A 21,871-nucleotide genomic window follows, 5' to 3' on the forward strand; every position below is an offset into this window, starting at 1 on the left:
ACAGCATGTTGCCTCTTTATTGTTTTTACATTTACTGTTGTATTTGAATAATATTTTTCAGTAAAGAAGAGTTTGAAATATTTAACTGTACTAAAAGAATTGTAATCTATATGTATCTAAAACATTTTGACTTGCATTAGAAGCCCAATTGCCTTTTCAGCGAGAATATCTCAAACAGCTTGAAATGGCAGTCGAATTATTTTATAGTTCTTGAAATTTCTTCATTGTCAGATACAATTTTGTGAGCAAAAATCGTTTACGATTAATTGAACATTTTAGTTTTCGATTTTAATTTTACTTTTTGTTACTAGATCTTTTATCTACTCTACAGCTATTATTATAAGAGTCATCGGCTTTATGGCCGAATATCACCTACAATTTTGGGGCCCAAGCGGAAAAATTAGATATCATTTTGATACATAAGTTTTAAATTTTGGGTTAAATAATTGAAACAGACATTTTCAAATGAAAGTAAATAGAGAGATTTAAACTTGACAAGAACAGTAATTTTTCTGTATATGGGGGTGCTTCCCCCTCTTTAACTCCACTTGGTGTTATTTTGCACCGTAAAACGGAGCCAAACACCATTTTGCTGTGGAAAGATCTAAAATGCTACTTGAAAAGGGCGCTAGAACTTTCGATATTTGTTCGAAGAAGCCTTCTTCTGATAATGTAGGATAGCTGGTTCTAAATAAACAAATAAAAAAAAACTCTTAATAAACAAATAAACATTCACTCATAATAATTCTTCTGAAAAAAAATATAAATTTCGCGTCTTTTTGGTAGGAGAATGAAAAATCTGTAATTGTGTTCTTTCAAATGTCTAATTTGATTGTGCAATTTTCTTTAAGACTACTCACCCTTTCGGGGGCATTTTTCCCCTTTTTCAAAAATTAGAAAAATTTTCTCAGGTTCGTAGACATTTAGAATCACCATGAAAAGGTCATTTTTAAGTATATATTATTATAAGAACTCCTTCGCTTATAGTTTCAGTTACTAATAGCACGTGTTGCTCCTTATTTATAGTTTGTTAGGGCAAGCTGTTTAGAACAGAAGTTTCTAACTTGCTGACTCTATATTCTTCGGAAACTTTGACGGCCAGAACAGTGCTTTACTGTTTGACATGAAGTCAAATTTTGAGCTTGAGAATCTATAGTACACAATTAAACCGCATCTATCGTTCTCGTAGTTTCATTGCTGGCCTGAGCTCCAAGAATCGTGGATGCCAAAGTGAGGCTTTTCGTTTTTATTTCAGCACTTTTTGGAGACTGTAAAACCTTTTACATTCTTGGGGTACATTTTGGTATTTTCTAGTAAAATGACACTTTTTTAAGGAAACATTTTTAGCTTTTGTAATACAACAAGCTTAGCATATATGATTAACTTTTTGGTGTTTGTGACACTGTTCAAATTTTTGAGCCAATTTTTGTCTCTATTAGCTAAAACTATACTTTTGTGAAACGTTTTGAGGGTTGCATCATAGGTACATTATAATATGTACTTAACCGGTTATGTATGACGAACATCATAGCCTGGATCTTTGTCACCTTCCTCCACAAGCTTGGGGCTTCAAGCCTTGCTAAACCTAAATAGTAAGCTTCATAATTTTTGGTTATTCGCTAAAATGACAGCGATACAACTAATGTGCGTTCAGAGTTAAGAGTTATCCTCAGAGTTAAAAATCTAGTGGCAATTTAATCAGAGGCAAGGCTATAGCGTTGCCTATAGTAAAGACCATACGGCTCCAATGTTTTATTATTATTTTTCCCCATATGCACTTCATATGGAAGGGGTCGTCGTATAAACTTCAAATGAGGCTCATTCGATCGGAAATCGAGCGTTTTAGTGCCCTTTTTAAAAGTCAAAAGTACTCATTTGATTCGAAATCTTTTAAGGGCTCATTTGATTGGAAATTCTAAAGTTCTAGTTCACTTTTTCAGAGTCAAAGTGAACGGTGGGTAACTGCTCCCTCCTCCACTACGCCCTTTTCACCCAAATACATCTGATAAAAGTTTTGAAACAGCCATTTTGTTAGAAATAGCTCAAAAATCATATAACAATAACTCCGGTGGGAAGGCGTTGTAAGTTATGCCCTGGGGGCAAACATGGTTCTTATGGAAGAGATGCTCGTATAAACTTCAGAGAGGGCTTATTTGACTGGAAATTGAAAGTGGTAGTTCACTTTAAGGAGTCGAAAGGGATCAGAGAGCAGCTAGTCTCCCTCCCATGCCCTTTTCTCCCAAATGCATCAGATAAAAATTTTGAGATGACCATTTTGTTGAAAATAGTTCAAAATTCAGATAACAAAATTTCCAGTGAGGATACAGCCCCCCAGGGTCCGGGGGAAGGCGTTGTAAGTTATGCCCTGGGGTTTGTATGATTCTTGTGGAAGTGATGCTCGTATAAGCTTCACAGAGGGCTCATTTGTTTATAAAGTCATAGTTCTAGTTCACTTAAGAGTCAAAAGAGACCGGAGGGCAACTAATCCCCCCTCCTTCCACACCATTTTTCCTCAAATGCTATTTTGTTAAAAATAGTTCAAAGGCTAGATAACAAAACTCTAGTGTGGACACAACCTCCCAGAACCCGGGGGCATATATGGTTCTTATGGAAGGGATGCTCGTATAAACTTCAAAGAGCAATCATTTGCTTGGAAATTGAAAGTTCTAGTTTACTTTTCAAGAGTCCGTAGGGCAACTAACCCCCCCACGCCTCTTTTGTCCCCAAGTGTTTGAGATAAAAATTTTGAGGTGGCCATTTTGTTAAAAATAGCTAAAAGTCAGATAACAAAAATTCTGGTGTCGACAGAACCCCCCAGTGCCCAAGGACAGTCATTGTAAGCAATGTCCTCGGGGCATATATGGTTCTTATAGAAGGAATGCTCGTATAAAATTCAGAGAGGGCTCATTTGATTGGGAATTGAAAGTTCTAGTTTATCTTTTAGGAGTAAAAAGAGATTCAAGGGCAAAAACAACCCCCCACGCCCTTTTTCCTCCAAGCCCTTTCAATAAAAATTTTGATATCCAGTTTCTTAAAAATAGTTCAAACATCAGATAACAAAAAACTCCGGTATAGACACAACCCCCAGGGTCCGGGGTCAGGCGTTCTAGGCTAAGTTGTGCCCTGGGGGCATACATGGTTCTTATGGAAGGCATGCACGTATATGCTTCAGAGAGAGCTCATTTGATTGGAAAATGAAAGTTATAGTTCACTTTTCAGAGGCAACGCTATAGCGTTGCCTATAGTAAAGGCAATACGGCTCCAATGGTTTATTATTATTTTGTGCAGAGGCACTTCATATAAAAGGGGTCATCGCACAAACTTTAGATAAGAACTTTGAGATATCCCTTTTTTTTAAAGTTCAAAGATCGTATAACGAAAACTACAGGGTCGACACAACCCCCCAGGGCCCTGGTCAGGCTTTGTAAGTTACTCCCTGGGGCATATATGGTTCTTATGGAAAGGATGCTCGTATAAACTCACAGAAGCCTCGTAAGATTGGAAATTGAAATTTCTAGATCATTTTTGAGAGTCAAAAGAGATTGGACGGCAACTGTCCCCCCAACCCTTTTTCCTAAGCCCATCCGGTAAAAATTTGAGATAGCCATTTTCTTAAAAATAGACCAAAGGTAAGATAAGAAAAAATACGGTGTCGATACAACCCCCCAGGGCCCGGGGGCAGGCGTTCTAAGTTAAGACCTTCTTTTCCTTCTTTTCTTACCTTCTTTTCCCGAAATGCATCCAGTCGAATTTTTTAAATAGCCGTATTGTTCAATATAAACCAAAGATAATATAACACAAAATTCAGGGATAAAACACACCTCCCAACAGAATCAGGCGGCGAGTGTTTTAAAATGTGCCCTGGGGGTATATAAGGTTCTTATGGAAGGAATGTTGATATAAATTTCGGAAGGGGCTCATTCGATTGCAAATCAGAATTTCTAGTGCCTTATCAATAGTCAAAAGTGATCGAAGGACAACAAGCCCCTCCCCCCCCCCAAGGACTTTTTCCACAAATGTATCCAATCAAATTTTTGAAATAGCTATTTTGTTCAAAATAGTTCAAAGGCCAAATAGCTATGCTTCCGGGGCTGACACCCCCCAGCCCCGGGGAAATGGCTCTGAGTAAGGAAACTTAATTAATATTACTTTTATTTTTTTTTTACTTTGATACTTGGATTTAATAATTTACGTGGTAACTTCGATTTACGGTGCAAGGGCGGTAAGTTTGTGCAAGTTGCTTATTATTACTTTGATACTTTGTTTACTTTGAAACTTTGTTAATTTTGATCCTTTCTTTACTTTGATACTTTGGTACCTTGAAATTGTTACTTTGGTACTATTTTTGATACTTTAATGAAAGTTTGATGTTGAAGAAAAATCCTATTTTGAAATAAGGAGTTTTTTTAAAACTTGAAAATTTTGTAATAAAAAAACCAACAAAAATTCATTGAAAAAAATTCCGGAAGTTTTTTTTTCCCAATTCCTTCTGAAAGACTTGAAATTATGTAATTCTATTGAATTGTGTCGTCACTACAAACAAGAGTATGAGTAGTAATGCAACTCTGCTTTCAAGTGCATGCCCTCCCAGGATTTCAAGCACATACCCTCCCTGGATTTCAAGCGCATGCCCTGTCCGTGATTTCAAGCGTGCCCCTGTTTCAAGTGGTCCTATAGCCAGGAATATAAGATTTCCCCTGTTTCAAGCGGTCCCAAAGCCAGGATTACAAGCGCGCCCAGGAATCTATAGGTGTTATATCATAGGAAAATTTTAACCAATATATTAGGTGTTATATCATAGGAAAATTTTAACCAATATATTTGGTGTTGAGAGTAATGCTATCGTTGGTGGATTTATCGGGAATAACTTAATGGCAGCGTACATGTTAGGCAATGACAGCGCACACGTGAGTGTTACGTAATGACAGCACCAGACAGAGAGATTTTATTAAGACATTTCAAGACGTTTCTTAGGACATTTTTCTTAAAGACGTTTCAAGACACTTCTAAGACATTCAAGACGTTTTTTAAGACACTTCTCTTTAAGACGTTTCAAGACGTTTTCTAAGACATTTCAAGACATTTCAAGACATTTCAAAACATTTTTAAAGACATTTTTCATCGAAACGTTCAAAGCGTTATTAGTTTTTTTTTCTTTCATGACGTTCTTTTCTATTTTATTTTCTTTCAAGGCTTTTTTTCTTTCAAGTCGTTTTTATCTTTAGTTCTTACGTAATGAGGAATGTTTATGGATGACGCATTCTCAAGTGAACCGTTTCTTCAGATTCTATGGGGGAATCCTCTGCTTTTAATTGAAGAGGACACACATGTGGGTTATTACATAATACTTTTTTGATACTTCATTTTTCTTTCAATACATTTTTCTCAGAGGTCCACTATATTCTAATGACTTTTGTCCCTGTTAGGACTTGAAAGTTCAGTTTCAATCTAATAGAACAACGCCTTAATCAACTCGTCCATGAAACCCTTTCCAATATTCTGTTCCGAAGAATACTTTCTAGGAAATAACGTTTGCGCACAAGGAGAGTCCCATTTTTCACACATGCTAGAATGACGAATATGTGTTTCCTACAGCTGCGACAATTGACGTACAGAGGGGAAAATCCATTTCTAGAAATTTTCTGTCTCCTGCTCGTTAAGTAATGCTTTAAAGAGTTTTACCAAATAATACTGCTGGTTGATGCTAGCATATATTTTAAATAATAAGAACGAGAGGGACCTACATGACACTTAACTTGTGTAAGTGAATACGCAATGAAGACCCCCCCCCCGTGAACATGGAATCTAAAAAGACACAGACTTTTTTAAATACATAAAAAACATTATAAAACTATGAAATCACTGAAAAACCAGTAAAAACACCACAAACGTAACATTTGTTTTATATTTTTAATATTTTCTAGGGCTTATTTACCAAGGTTTGAGAGTTTTAAGATATTACTGTCCATGTTTTAATTTTTTCGTATTTCTCATTATTTTCCCCGGGTTTAATAGATCCAGGGCATACAAAATTCAACCACAGAGCGGAATGGCATTGCAATACCGTTTTCATAAACATCTAGGGGTAATTTTGACTAAGGGTATCCCAGGGTTTTAAGCAATTATTTACCATATGTAACATTTTTTTCATATTTTTAATATTTTCTAGGGCCTATGGGCCGAGATTTGAGAATCTTAAGAGACTATTTATCATATTTTACTACATTTCTTCATATTCTTGATCATTTTCCTCGCGTTTTAATATATCCACGGTATAAGAAATACAACCTCGAGAGCAGAGTGGCACTGCGATACTGTTTTCACACACATCTCAGGGCAATTTCGACTAAGTACATACTAGCATTTGATGTTTTTAAGCGATTATTTTCGATATCGATGTCAACGATTCGTTTGCATAATTAGATAACTTCCTGATTCTCATTTTTACAATCGTCTGCAGGATCCCCGGGAACTCCAAGTTACCACCCTCAAAACACTTTCTCCTTAAAAGAGAAAGTTGCTGGCACTTGGGGAGAATATGGGCCACATCATCAGTACCTAGATTACATCTGGGGCAAGAGTAATTTGCATCTGTATCTGGGGCCATCCTTTTTCTTTCAAAAACTCTTTTTCTATTTTTTAGTGACAGGCAATTTGCTCGGATCTCAAACCAAGTCCTTAACGTCTCCGTCGGTAATCCTAGTTCATAATAATATTCAAATCCAAATATCTCTTTTACTTGGGAATAAAACTTCAATGTCTCAGATGCTTTAACCACCAGGGTCCAAATTTGGACTTCCTGGTCGTTTATTCCTTCTCTAAGCTTAATCAAGAACGGCTCATCCTGATCTGAGGGTCCCAGCCCCTCATTCCAAATATAAGATAATCTTTCTCCGTCTAAGGCATTTTTTATTTGACACGGCCACGATCTTTTACGTTTCAACCGTAGCATCTCCAGATAAGTTGCTTTTGCTGACCTATCTTGTGGCAGACTTAGAACTTTTAGCCAATACCGGATTATCTGCGATAATCTACACCTTCTCAGCGAAAATATTCCTAAGTTACCTGTTATTTCCTGATTTTGGGTCGTGAAGACCAATTAATCTTTTAAAGTGTTTCAGCTGAATTGATTCCGATTGTGCTGCGAGTTCATGCCCCCAGAGTTCAGCTTTGTAATGGATAGTAGGTAAAACTTTAGATAGAAACATATTTTTGCATTTTTAGATCTTTTATACTTGAAAGCCTTGAATTACGTAAAATGGCAGCTGAAACTGCTTTTCCTCTCTTAATCATCTCTTTTACATGATCTTTCCATCTTCCTTTTGCTGAAAGTGTTACTCCAAAATATTTAAAATTTCGCTCTCTTTTACTTTTTCACCTTTACAAAAAAAATTCAACTTTTTGATCATCTTTATTCACATGAATTCCTCTAAAAACCCCAATCTCAGTCTTTTTGATATTCAAAACTAGTTTCTTTCTATCTAGATATTCTTCTAATATACTCAATAAGATCTGGAGCTCCTCTGGTGACTTGGCTATAAACACTGCATCATCAGCAAAAAGCAACACCGATAATTTTAGGTTCCCTAGTAGTGTCGAAAGGGCCCATACCTTTTTAAAATAGTCAAAAATATCAGTTGTATAAAACGTGAATAACCTAGGCAAAATACTGGCATATATTTTTTAAGTACTGGCAACCTAGGCATGTTGAAAATTTTTTTTATATTTTTTATATATTTTAGGGCTTATGGGCCGAGATTTGAGAATTTTAAGAGATTATTTACCATATTTTAATATTTTTTTTTTTTTTCTCCTGGGGTTTAATAGATCCAAGGCATGAAAACATTTAACCTCAAGATCAGAGTGACACAGCAATATCGTTTTCACAAACGCATAGGGGGCAATTTTGACTAAGGGTATGATAGCACTTGAGGATTATAAGCAATTATTTACCATATTTTAACATTTGTTTTATATTTTTAATATTTTCTAGGGCTTATGGGCCGAAGTTTGAGAGTTTTAAGAGATTACTTTTCGCATTGTAATATTTGTTTCATGTTTTTGATTATTTTCATGTGGTTTAATAGATCCAAGGCATTAAAACATTCAACCTCGAGACCAGAATATCTGGTCAGAATACCTGGTCTTAAAAAATATCTTAAGAAACGTCTTGAAATGTCTTAGAAAACGTCTTGAAAAGTCATGAAGAAAAATGTCTTAAGAAATGTCTTGAAATGTCTTGAAATGTCTTGAAGTGTCTTAGAAAACGTCTTGAAGATTCATAAAGAGAAATGTCTTAAGAAACGTCTTGAAATGTCTTAGAAAACGTCTAGAAACGTCTTAATAGAAACAGTCTTAAGAAATATCTTCAAAAGTCTTGAAATGTCTTAGAAAACGTCTTGAAAAGGGTTAAAGAAAATTCATCTTAACAAGCGTCTTGAAACGTCTTGAAATGTCTTAGAAAACGTCTTGAAACGTCTTAAAGAAAAATATCCTAAGAAACGTCTTGAAATTTCTTAATAAAATCCCTCTGCCTGGTGCTGTCATTACGTAACACTCACGTGTGCTGTCGTTACGTAACATTTGCGCTGTTATCAAGTTAGTCCCGATAAATCTATGAACGATAGCATTACCCTCAACTCCAATTACATAGGTTAAAATTTTCCTATGGTATAACACCTGCTGAGTCACGCAATGTTCTCAACCCCAATTACATAGAAAACAAATGAAAAAATTGACATAACACCTGCTGTCCGCTTGAAACACAGCGCGGTTGAATTCCTGGGGCTTGTCTTCCTGGGCGTGCTTGTAATCCTGGCTATGAGACTGCTTGAAACAGGGGCGCACTTGAAATCATGGATAGGGCATGCGCTTTAAATCTAGGGAGTGCATGCACTTGAAAGCTGAGTGGCATTACTACTAGTATGGCTACTGCCCGTTTTCCAAACGGTAAAAGTATCATTTTATTACATAAATAACCAATTCTCTTACTTAGAATTATCGTTCTGTTACTTAAGTGGCTACAAAGTTATGAAAATTAGTTTATTGTTTTTATTATAATACTTGGGAGAACAGAATTCAAAGAGAAGCGAAAATTGGATTAAGGATTGGTTGTTAGACCACGGTCGTCTTCAGGGAGTAGGGGCTATGGACTTCTAATGAATGGCGTCTTCACTACAAACAAGAGTATGTTTAATGCCTGTTTCTCTAATGGTAAAAGTATACGGCCTACTGAGTATTTGGTGCTTTACTAAAAGGAATTACGTTACAAATATTTTCTTTTGTTCTTATTACGATAGTGAAAATAAGTAGAACCCTATCAGGAGGTCCCATTGCTCACCCCTGCTGCCACCTACAACTTTTTTTGCACCCCAAATAAGGGCATAGCCTCCCTAGGGAGAAAGATTGCGTAATGGGGTCAAGGACCTCTTTTTCCAAGATCGATTTATTTGATGTTTCTATGTGTAATAACTCGGGGGCGAAGGTTGCACATGCGCATTGAATTCTAACGGGAACAATGTTATTGATCTAGGACTCGAGGGGGAAGTGAATTTCCAAGAACTTGATTGCGTAATCGAAGTGTGTCAACAACAACAACAACGAACTTGACATTCGCTGAGAGCGTGCACTTACAACAACAAAAACCCGGAATTTGGAACACCTGCGCTGTCGACCTCAATTCACCTATCGTGAATCAATAATTCCCCTTAGAAACAACAAATTAATTCCCCTTTGTTGACAGATCAATCAATCAATGACATCATCTGTCAGACTTTAAAAATTTTCGCCTAGAAACGATTCTCCAGGAATAGATCCAAGTCATTAATGTCTTTGCCTCGGAAACAACTCTTTTGGTCGAACTCCAAAGGATATTATTAACCAAAGGCCATGGAAACAATTAGGCAAGAAACGTCTTAGCGATGAATTGTTTTAGCGCGCGAAAAGGTTTCATATTAATTTGAAATGCGTTAGCGCAGAGATGCCAATAACAAAGGAACACGCTGAATTTACGTTTAGGGATTATTTTGGCGAAACTGTTTTAGACAGGTTATGGAACTATTTTGGCGAAACAGATAGAGACATTTTGAAAGAAGATCTTAGAAGAGATTTTAGAAGAGAATTTAATGGTGAAACTCTGTGGTCGTTATAATACACAAGTTTCATTTGAACAGTGTTGTGAGGTCCTATAACCCAACCCCAAAGGGTTCCAATCCTCCTACCCCAACCCCGAAGGAAGCCCCCGGTCCTCAAAAGCCCCCCAAACTCCAAAGGCCCTCCACCGGTCTCCAAATGTCCCCCAGGCCCCCAACTGTCCTCCCGGACCCTCAAAGGCCCCCCCAAGCTCCCAAAGGGCCACCGGCGCCCCCAAAGGCCCACCCAGACCCCCAAAGGCCATCCCCGGGCCCCCCAAAGGCCCATCGAGCTCCCAAAGGACCAACGGGGTCCCAAAGACCCTCCACCGGCCCCCAGGCCCCCAACTGCCCTCCCATGGTCCTCAAAGGTCCCCCAAGCTCCCAAAGGTCCCCCCGAGCTCCCCAAGGACCACCGGCCCTCAAGGTACCCACAGACCCTCAAAGGCTCTCCCCGAGCACCCATCTTTCGTTGATGTGAGTTGTCTGAAACCTATGATTTGGGATGTGTAGTTTGCTACTTCAGGCTTTTCTGAGCAGGATTTCTTAGCCATTCGTAGGTGTGTGTTGACTGAAACCAATACTTTGGGACGAGTAGTTTGCTATTTCAGGCTTTTATGAGCTAGGTTTCTTAGCCTTTCGTTGGTGTGTGTTGAGTGAAACTTATGATTTGGGATATGCAGTTTGCTTTTTTGTCTTTTCTGAGTTGGATTTCTTAGTCTTTCATAGGTGTGTGGTGTCTGAAACCTATGATTTGGGATGTGTAGTTTGCTATTTTCGACTTTTCTGAGCTGGATTTCTTAGCCTTTCATAGATATGCGTTGTCAGAAAATTATGATTTGGAATGTATAGTTTGCTATTTCCGACTTTTATGAGCTAATGTTTTCTAGTACTTCGTAGGTGAATGTTGACTGAAACCAATAGTTTGGGATGAATAGTTTGCTATTTTTGACTTTTCTGAACTTGGTTTCTTAGTCTTCCGTTGGTGTGTGTTGACTGAAACCAATGATTTGGGATATGCAGTTTGATATTTTTGCCTTTTCTGAGCTGGATTTCTTAGTCTTTCATAGGTGTGTGTTGTATGAAACCTATGATTTGGGGTGGGTGGACTGCTACTTTTGACTTTTCTGAGCTGGATTTCTTAGCCTTTCATAGGTGTTTGTTGTCTGAAACCTATAGTTTGGGATGACTAGTTTGCTATTTTTGACTTTTCTGAGCTAGGTTTCTTAGCCGTTCATAGGTGAGTGTTGTCTGAAACCTATGATTTGGGATATGTAATTTGGGATGTGTTTGTGTGTGGGGGTGTGTTAGTTTTTGTGTGTGTGTGTGTGTAATGTTCGTCGTGTGTGTGTATGGTTTGGTGTGTGTATGTAATTTTTGATGTGTGTGTGTGTGTGTAAGTTTTTGTGTGTGTGTGTGTATTTTTGTTTGAGTGTGTTACAGTTTTTGTGTGTGTGTAATTTTTTTTGTCATATAATGGGAATTTCAAAAGTTCAGGCTGGTGGACTCAGACCCCAATTTTGAGCTAGTGAATTTACACCATTCTGGATGGTGGACTAAGACCATAATTCTGAGTTAGTGAATTTACACCATTCAGGCTGATCGACTGAGACCCCAATATTGAGCTAGTGGATTTCCTTCATTCAGGCTGGTGGACTAAGACCCCTATTCTGAGCTAGTGAAGTTCCACCATTCAGGCTGGTGGACTGGGACCCCAATACTGAGCTGGTGGACTAAGACCCTAATTTTCCAACTCTTGCATTTCATGACAGAAATTCAAAATGAACAAGCCTGAAATAGCAAACTAGTCATCCCAAACTATTGGTTTCAGACAACAAACACCAATGATGGACTAAAAATCCTAGCTCTGAAAAGTTCAAATAGCAAACTACAAATCCCAAATCGTAATTTTCTGACAACAGACACCTATGAAAGGCTATGAAACCTAGCTAATAAAAGCCGGAAATAGCAAATTAACCATCTCAAATCACAAGTTTCAGACAGCACTCACCTATGAACGGCTAAGAAATCCCACTCAGAAAAGCCCGAAATAGTAATTTACATATCCCAAATCATAGGTTTCAGACAACACATACCTATGAAAAACTAAGAAATCTAGCTTAGAAAAGCCCGAAATAGTAATTTACATATCCCAAATCCTAGGTTTCAGACAACACTCACCTAAGAACGGCTAAGAAACCTAGCTCAGAAAAGTCAAAAATAGCAAACTAGTCATCCCAAACTAAAGGTTTCAGACAACAAACACCTATGAAAGGCTCAGAAATTCAGCTCAGAAAAGACAAAAATAGCAAACCACACATCCCAATCATAGGTTTCAGTCAACACACACCTAGGAAAGGCTAATAAATCCAGCTCAGAAAAGTCAAAAATACCAAACTACGTATCCCGAATCATAGGTTTCAGTCAACACACACCAACGAAAGACTAAGAAACCTAGCTCAGAAAAGTCAAAAATAGCAAACTACTCATCCCAAACTATAGGTTTCAGACAACATTCACCTACTAAATACTAGGTAACATTAGCTCAGAAAATCCTCAAATATAAAACTACACATCCCAAATCATAATTTTCTGACAACACATACCTATGAATGGCTAAGAAACCTAGCTCAGAAAAGTTAAAAATAGCAAACTACACATCCCAAATCATAGGTTTCAGACATCACACACCTATGAAAGACTAAGAAATCCAACTCAGAAAAGCCCGAAATAGTAATTTACATATCCCAAATCATAAGTTTCAGACAGCATTCACCTACGAAATACTAAGAAACCTTAGCTCAGAAAAGTCTGAAATAGCCAACTACTCATCCCAAACTCGAAGTTTCAGACAACAAACACCTATGAGTGACTAAGAATCCTAGCTCTGAAAAGTCCAAAAAGCAAACTATCCCTCCCAAATCATAATTTTCTGAAAGGACACACCTATGAAAGGCTAAGAAACCTTAGCTCAGAAAAGCCTGAATTAGCAAACTACACACCCCAAATCATAATTTTCTGACAATACATACCTATGAAAGGCTAAGTAACCTAGCTCACAAAAGTCGAAAATAGCAAACTACACATCCCAAATCAGAGGTTTCAGACATCACACACCTAAGAAACACTAAGAAATCCAACTCAGAAAAGCCCGAAATATTAAATAACATAAAACAAATCATAAGGTTCAGACATCATTCACCTACGAAATACTATTAAAACTTAGCTCAGAAAAGTCTGAAATAGCAAACTACTCATCCCAAACTCGAAGTTTCAGACAACAAACACCTATGAGTGACTAAGACTCCTAGCTCTGAAAAGTCCAAAAAGAAAACTATACCTCCCAAATCATAATTTTCTGAAAGGACACACCTATGAAAGGCTAAGAAATCTAGCTCAGAAAAGTCTAAAATAGCAAATTAACCATCCCAAATCATAGGTTTCAGTCAACACACACCTACGAATGGCTAAGAAATCCTGCTCAGAAAAGCCTGAAATAGCAAACCACACATCCCAAATCATAATTTTCTGACAACACATACCTATGAAAGGCTAAGAAACCTAGCTCAGAAAAGTCAAAAATATCAAACTACACATCCCAAATCATAGGTTTCAGACACTACACACCTATGAAAGACTAAGAAATCTAACTCAGAAAAGCCCGAAATAGTAATTTACATATCCCAAATCATAAGTTTCAGACAGCATTCACCTATGAAATACTAAGAAACCTTAGCTCAGAAAAGTCTGAAATAGCCAACTACTCAACCCAAACTCGAAGTTTCAGACAACAAACACCTATGAGTGACTAAGAATCCTAGCTCTGAAAAGTCCAAAAAGCAAACTATACCTCCCAAATCATAATTTTCTGAAAGGGCAAACATATGATAGGCTAAGAAATCTAACTCAGAAAAGCCCGAAATAGTAATTTACATATCCCAAATCATAAGTTTCAGACAGCATTCACCTATGAAATACTAAGAAACCTTAGCTCAGAAAAGTCTGAAATAGCCAACTACTCATCCCAAACTCGAAGTTTCAGACAACAAACATCCTATGAGTGACTAAGAATCCTAGCTCTGAAAAGTCCAAAAAGCAAACTATACCTCCCAAATCATAATTTTCTGAAAGAGCAAACATATGATAGGCTAAGAAATCTAGCTCAGAAAAGTCAAAAATAGCAAATTAACCATCCCAAATCATAGGTTTCAGTCAACACACACCTATGAATGGCTAAGAAATCCAGCTCAGAAAAGTCAAAAAAATACCAACCCACACAACCCAAATCATAGGTGTCAGACACCCCACCCCTACGAAAGACTAAGAAATCCGGTTATGAAAAGTCTGAAATAGCAAATTACATATCCCAAATCATAGGTTTCAGACAACACTCACCTATGAACGGCTAAGAAACCTAGCTCAGAAAAGTCAAAAATACCAAACTAGTCATCCCAAACTATAGGTTTCAGACAACAAACACCTATGAATGGCTAAGAAATCCAGCTCAGAAAAGTCAAAAGTAGGAATCCACCCACCCCAAATCATAGGTTTCATACAATACACACCTATGAAAAACTAAGAAATCCATCTCAGAAAATTCAAAAATAGCAAACTAAATATCCCAACTCATTGGTTTCAGTCAATGCACACCAACGAAAGACTACGAAACCTAGCTCAGAAGAGTCAAAAATAGCAGACTATCCATCCCAAACCATTGGTTTCAGTCAACATTCACCTATGAAATACTAGAAAACCTTAACTCAGAAAAGTCTGAAATAGCAAACTATATATCCTAAATCCTAATTTTCTGACACCGCATACCTCTGAAAGGCTCAGAACTCTAGCGCAGACACGTCGAAAATATCACACTACCCCTCCCACATCATAGGGTTCAGACACCACACACCTATGAAAGACTAAGAAATCCAACTCCGAAAAGTCCAAAAAGCAAACTACATATCCCAAATCATAAGTTTCACTCAACACACACCAACGAAATGCTAAGAAACCTATCTCATAAAAGCCTGAAATAGCAAACTACTCATCCCAAAGTATGGGTTTCAGTCAACACACACCTACGAATGGCTAAGAAATCCTGCTCAGAAAAGCCTGAAGTAGCAAACTACACATCCCAACTCATAGGTTTCAGACAACTCACATCAACGAAAGATGGGTGCTCGGGGAGAGCCGTTGAGGGTTTGTGGGTACCTTGAGGGCCGGTGGTCCTTTGGGAGCTCGGGGGGACCTTTGGGAGCTTGGGGGACCTTTGAGGACCATGGGAGGGCAGTTGGGGGCCTGGGGGCCGGTGGTGGGTCTTTGGGACCCCGTTGGTCCTTTGGGAGCTCGATGGGCCTTTGGGGGGCCCGGGGATGGCCTTTGGGGGTCTGGGTGGGCCTTTGGGGGCGCCGGTGGCCCTTTGGGAGCTTGGGGGGCCTTTGAGGGTCCGGGAGGACAGTTGGGGGCCTGGGGGACATTTGGAGACCGGTGGAGGGCCTTTGGAGTTTGGGGGGCTTTTGAGGACCGGGGGCTTCCTTCGGGGTTGGGGTAGGAGGATTGGAACCCTTTGGGGTTGGGTTATAGGACCTCACAACACTGTTCAAATGAAACTTGTGTATTATAACGACCACAGAGTTTCACCATTAAATTCTCTTCTAAAACCTTTCCTAAAATCTTCTTTTAAAATGTCTCTATCTGTTTCGCCGAAATAGTTCCATAACCTGTCTAAAACAGTTTCGCCCAAATAATCCCTAGACGCAAATTCAGTGTGTTCCGTTGTTATTGGCATCTCTGCGCTAACGCATTTCAAATTAATAAGAAACCTTTTCGCGCGCTAAAACAATTCATCGCTAAGATGTTTCTTGCCTAATTGTTTCCATGGCCTTTGGTTATTAATATCCTTTGGAGTTCGACCAAAAGAGTTGTTTCCGAGGCAATAACATTAATGACTTGGATCTATTCCTGGAGAATCGTTTCTAGGCGAAAATTTTTAAAGTCTGAAAGATGATGTCATTGATTGATTGATCTGTCAAGAAAGAGAAATTAATTTGTTGTTTCTAAGGGGAATTATTGAGTCACGATAGGTGAATTGAGGTCGACAGCACAGGTGTTCCAAATTCCGGGTTTTTGTTGTTGTAAGTGCATGCTCTCAGTGAATGTCAAGGTCGTTGTTGTTGTTGTTGACACACTTCGATTACGTAATCAAGTTCTCGGAAATTCACTTCCCCCTCGAGTCCCAGATCAATAACATTGTTCCCGTTAGAATTCAATGCGCATGTGCAACCTTCGTCCCCGAGTTATTACACATAGAAACATCAAATAAATCGACCTTGGAAAAAGAGGTCCTTGACCCCATTACGCAATCATTCTCCCTACGGATGCTATTCCCTTATTAGGGGTGCAAAAAAAGTTGTAGGTGGCAGCAGGGGTGAGCAATGGGACCTCCTGATAGGGTTCTACTAAAATAAAATGAAAATTGCAGTGAAACCAGACCAGGATTTACCAATAGGCCCATCTGGCCTTGTGGTTTTCAATTTTCCCAACGTTTTGGGGATTTCCCTGAAAATCTTCCAAAAACTGAGCGTCAAAAACGTTTGGGCCTAGAGGCGTCAAAGCTTTAAATCCGGCCTGGGTGAAACAAAATCTTGAGCTGGTGAGCTTTCAGCAATTAATATCATTATATATTCAATATTCAGTTAAATTTATTAGTTATTACCAAAACTGTTAATTTATTTTAGAATATGAAAAAATATTCGAAATAAGGAATTTTGAAAAACTTTAAACTTTGGCAATCAAACACGAACAGAAATTAACTAAAAAAAAACTTTTCGAGCAAGAAGTTTTCCAAAGAAAAGTAAAGGTCATATTAAACTTAAGATCAGAAGAAATAGAAAGCTACAATAACTCAAACTCAAAACAACCAGAAATTACTATTAAAGAATAAATGAAACCCAAAACGAACAGAAATTAAATAAACAATCATAGCAAAACACGTACAACAGATACTAAAATAAATGTATAAATGAATATCAAAACAAGTAAAGCTAAGCTCAATATGCAAATGAAGCTTAAAACGAACAAAAATATTTGGCTATTAAGGCATAAATGAAACCCAAAACGAACAGAAATTAAATAAACAATCCTAGCAAACAGACAAACAAAAGTTACTAATATTGATACTAATATAAATACTAATCTAAATACTAATATAAATAAATAAATACTAATATAAATCAGTATTAAAAGGAGCGAAACTAAAATTGAATATGCAAATCCAGCTTGAAATGAACAAAAATCTCTACAAAAAAGATTTTGGGTTTTGCTTGCTTCTTTCACTGTAAGAGTTTAAAACCTACTGCGTCATTGGCGCCTTACTGAAAACGAATTATATTATAAATATTTTCTTTTGTTGCCTACTTATTACAAGATTGAAAATAAACATGGAAATTACTGTAAAATTAAATTTTGAACTGATGAGATTTCAACAATTAATTTCATTATATATCAAATATTTAATTTAATTTCATTAGTTCTTTCCGAGACTGTTCAAGACAAATATAGCTTCACTACAAATAAGAGTTTTGATAAGACAACGTAATTATGTCGGCAAAGTTTTCAATCAAAGCAGGTTGCAGATTTCACCACAAAAAATTCAAAGAGCTGTCACATTAATCAAATGACAATTCTTCTGAGGTTATTTTTGGCATTTTCCTAGCGGGTATACTAGAACATTTTTAGGGACAAACCCTTCCTGATTTTTAAACAGAAAATTCTGCTCCGTTTGATCGAAAAAAACTAAATTTACACTTTCTAAGGATGTAAGTTTCCCTAAAACTAAATATCTCTAGCTTCGGCACAAAAAAGGAGAAGTTACAAGGTTTTTCTGAGATATCAGGGAAAGTTGATGTTGGCTTTTGGTTTTCAGACGTTTATTCGGATTGCTTATCCAGGCTCCACAAGTTATGGTAAGACCACCCAATCAGTTCTAAATAGTTTGGCCACATAAACTATAAAAGTTTATAATGGATGAGATACGCTGATTCCTTATGGTATCGAATCCCCTTAACATTTACTAAAACGCCAATAATAATACCTACTTGTGTTTTTCCAAAGAGTTAACAATTTAATAGCGTTTTATTTAATTAGAAGTGACCACTGAATGGACTTGCAATTTATAGATGTTACTGACAGATAAGCGTGGAAAGATAAATGTAGTACCATGTACCATATCCAACTTGAAGATTTTCAACCTAAGATCTTTTGTAGGTATACATTGCAAGAACTCGTATTGAAAAGGAGTGGCTATCAACACCAAAATTTATCCCCTCTTATAAAAGCAAGGAAGAGATATTATTTGTTGATGAGGTGTCTGATCAAAAGGGGACTGTTTCAAATCAAATTTTGCATGTAAGGAACCCCCTGCATCGAGCCAAACCGTTGAAACACGAAGGGATATCTGTTGCTGATATAGTTGGATGGGATGAGGAACAACATAGTGTGTAAGCATCGAGATCCTTTTTTTCGTTTTTCTTTACTACGCCACTTCAGACATCTTTTAAATGTCTTTTACTACGTCCTTTTAGACGGTCGACTCTTCAAACTGTCAGGGAGTCAAAACCCCGTTTACTGATATGGTATTCACCATAAACGAGCAGCTATGGCTATTCCATGTATGAATGAGAGGTAGGCGTGATATCTACATATAATTTTATAAATGATATTTGTTATTAGAGACTTTTAATATAGGGAGTTATTAGAGAACTTTCAGGGAGTCCAAAACCCCGTTTACAGATATGATATTCACCATAAACGAGCAGCTATGGCTTTTCCATGTGTGAATGAGAGGTAGGCGTGATATATACATATAATTTTATAAATGATATTTGTTATTAGAGATTATTAATGTAGTTGTTTGAAAAGTATTAAAATGTTTGGTTTTCTGTCCTAAAATATTTACCAAGGACCAATAAGAGTAAGTCGAAATACGGGGGAAAACTGCTGTCTCCAAATTTACTAAACACAAAAAGGAGAATTTTCTGCTGCCCTAAAAGTGAAAATGTAGGATAGCACTAACACATTTTGTTACTATTCACGGACGATTTTCTATGTATTGACCTCCCAACGCTTTCTTTTTTGCTCATAGGAATTTTCAATTATTCCAGATAAAAGAGAAAATATTTTTTATTGCAATTAGCGATAAAAGTATATTTCATTTTATATTTATTTTTTATGCTTGCTCTCTTGGCTTTGCTCTCTCGGGTATTGTTCCTACTACAGATTAAATAAAAAAAAACAAGTTTTTTAAACTGAAAGTAAGGAGCGACATTAAAACTTAAAACGAACAGAAATTATTCCGTATATGAAAGGGGCTGTCCCCTCCTCAACGCCTCGCTCTTTACGCTAAAGTTTTTTATTGTTTTAAAAAATAAAGTTGTGAGACAGAGTCAAACTTTAGCGTAAAGAGCGAGGCGTTGAGGAGGGGACAGCCCCTTTCATATACGGAATAATTTCTGTTCGTTTTAAGTTTTAATGTCGCTCCTTACTTTCAGTTTAAAAAACTTGTTTTTTTTATTTAATTTCTGATCGTTTTTTAGTTAATGCAGCTTTTATTTGTATAAAAATTTTACTTTTCTTTTGCTAAATGGATGTCTTTACAAATTAACTTACGTAACTAACTTCTATATTCGTATATTTTTCTTCTGGCAAAAAATACAAAGTTGCAGATATTTGCAGATATGAGCTTGAAACTTATGTAATAGGGTTTTCTGATACGCTGAATCTGACGTTGTGATTTTCATTAAAATTCTTTCACTTATAGGGGATTTTTCCTCCCTCTTTAAAAAATCGAGTACATTTTCTCAGGCTCGTAGCCTTTGATGAGTAATACTACACTTAATAAAATTTATATATTTAGGATCAGCATTATAAACACATTCTTTTGATACATTTATTGACATCAAAATTTCGTTTTTAAAAGTTTCGATTACTATTGAGCCGTATCGCTTGTTTTTTTATTGTTTTTTTTATTACTTATATGTTATTACTGATATGAAGGGGTTCTCCCCTTAGTCAATACCACGCTCTTTACGTTAAAAGTTAAAAAGAATTTTGATTCAGAAAACCTTGAATCACAAAGGCTGTTTAATTATAATATATAGCTCTTTTGAAAGCACTAAAAAAAAAAAACTGTAGCGTAAAGAGTGATGTATTGACTTGGGGGAGAACCCCCTCACATACGTTATAATTTCTGTTCGTTTTAAGTTCTAATATTCCTTCTTACATTTCAGTTCAAAAACTTGTTTTTTTTTTATTTAATTTCTGATCGTTTCTTAAATAATGCTTGGAAATCCGGCGCCCCCTTCATAGAAATGTCCCTTACCCCAAAGAAACATCCTCCACGGAAATATTCTCAAGAGTAACCCCCTCATCTAGCCCCCCCCCCCCTCCAGAAAAAATCCTTCCTGAAAATGGTTGTATACTTCACAATATACAATAAATAATGCTTGCAATTCCGGCGCCCCCTTCATGGCAATTTCCCTTCCCCCATGAAAACTTCCGTCAGGAACAGATCCTACAACATAACCACTGACCCACCCTTCCCTCCCACTTCCAGAAAACAAACCTCCTGAAAACTTCTGTATACTTCCCAATAACCAATACTATATGTTAACATTGGGTAAAGTTCATAACTTTTAGCCCTCCCTCTGGGTGCTTCGGGGGATTAAGTCATCCTAAAAGACATATTTATCATATTTTCGACCATGCTGAACAAAATGGCTATCTCAAAATTTTGATCGGGTGACTTTGAGGAAAAAATAAGCGTTGGAGGGGGCCTAGTTGCCCTCCCTTTTTTTTGGTAACTTAAAAAGGGCACTAGAACTTTTAATTTCGGTTCCAATGAGCCCTCCCGCGATTTTCTAGGACCACTTGGTCGATATGATAACCCCTGGGTAAAAAACAAACGAACAAAAAAACAAACAAATAAACACGCATCCGTGATCTTTCTTCTGGCAAAAAATGTAAAATTCCACATTTTGTAGATAGGAGCTTGAAACCTCTACAGTAGGGTTCTCTGATACGCTGAATATGATGGTGTGATTTTCATTAAGGTTCTATAACTTTTTGGGCGTCTTTCCCCCTTTTTTTGAAAATCAGCCAAATTTTCTAAGGCGCTTAACTTTTGATGGTTTGCACTAAACTTGATGAAAGTTATATTTTTGAAATCAGCATTGAAATCTGATTCTTTTGATATATCTATTGATATCAATAACCCGTTTTCTAGAGTTTCGGTTACCATTGAGCCGGGTCGCTCCTTACTTACAGTTCGTTACCACGAACTGTTTGATTAATGGATTAAAGGGGTTAAATTTAATGTCGATATTTTTTGGCAAGATTCTCTTGATCGACTAATTTACCCAAGTGAACGGCAATTACGGTTGGTAAAAAAGTCGTTATAGAAGATGAGGTTTCGTCTAAGAAATTTTTCATCCATCGGTAAATCGTTCAAAAGCAACATCGATCATCTATTATTTATTTCTTAAATATTAGCTCTATATCAGGGTTCTTAAAGATTAAGGTAATGCCCAAAAAACAACAATGACAATAAAACAAAATATTCCTCTAAGTAATTTTAGCCAATTCCGCACTAGCAAAATAAGGTTAATGTTTTCGACAAAAAGGACGGGACATGATAAGGAAAAATATGAAGGTCAAACACTCTCCACCAACTGGGGCTCGTTACGGAG

The 21,871-nt window shown here is 37.0% G+C and overlaps 1 protein-coding gene across 3 annotated transcripts in view; it reads left to right on the forward strand.

Annotated features, from left to right (window-relative positions):
- The window catches only part of LOC148947145 (inactive dipeptidyl peptidase 10-like), a 225,322-nt gene that overhangs the window by 130,584 nt on the left and 72,867 nt on the right, over nt 1-21,871 (forward strand). For all 3 annotated transcript variants that reach the window (XM_089097283.1, XM_089097282.1, XM_089097284.1), the window contains exon 9: nt 18,393-18,625. In XM_089097283.1, the coding sequence (XP_088953409.1) occupies nt 18,393-18,625 (233 nt within the window). The remainder of the gene's footprint in view (nt 1-18,392; nt 18,626-21,871) is intronic.

Source organism: Artemia sp. Qi Xiang Cuo, chromosome 11 (genome assembly GCF_049724085.1).
Source record: "Artemia sp. Qi Xiang Cuo chromosome 11, ASM4972408v1, whole genome shotgun sequence".
Lineage (NCBI taxonomy): Eukaryota > Metazoa > Arthropoda > Branchiopoda > Anostraca > Artemiidae > Artemia > Artemia sp. Qi Xiang Cuo.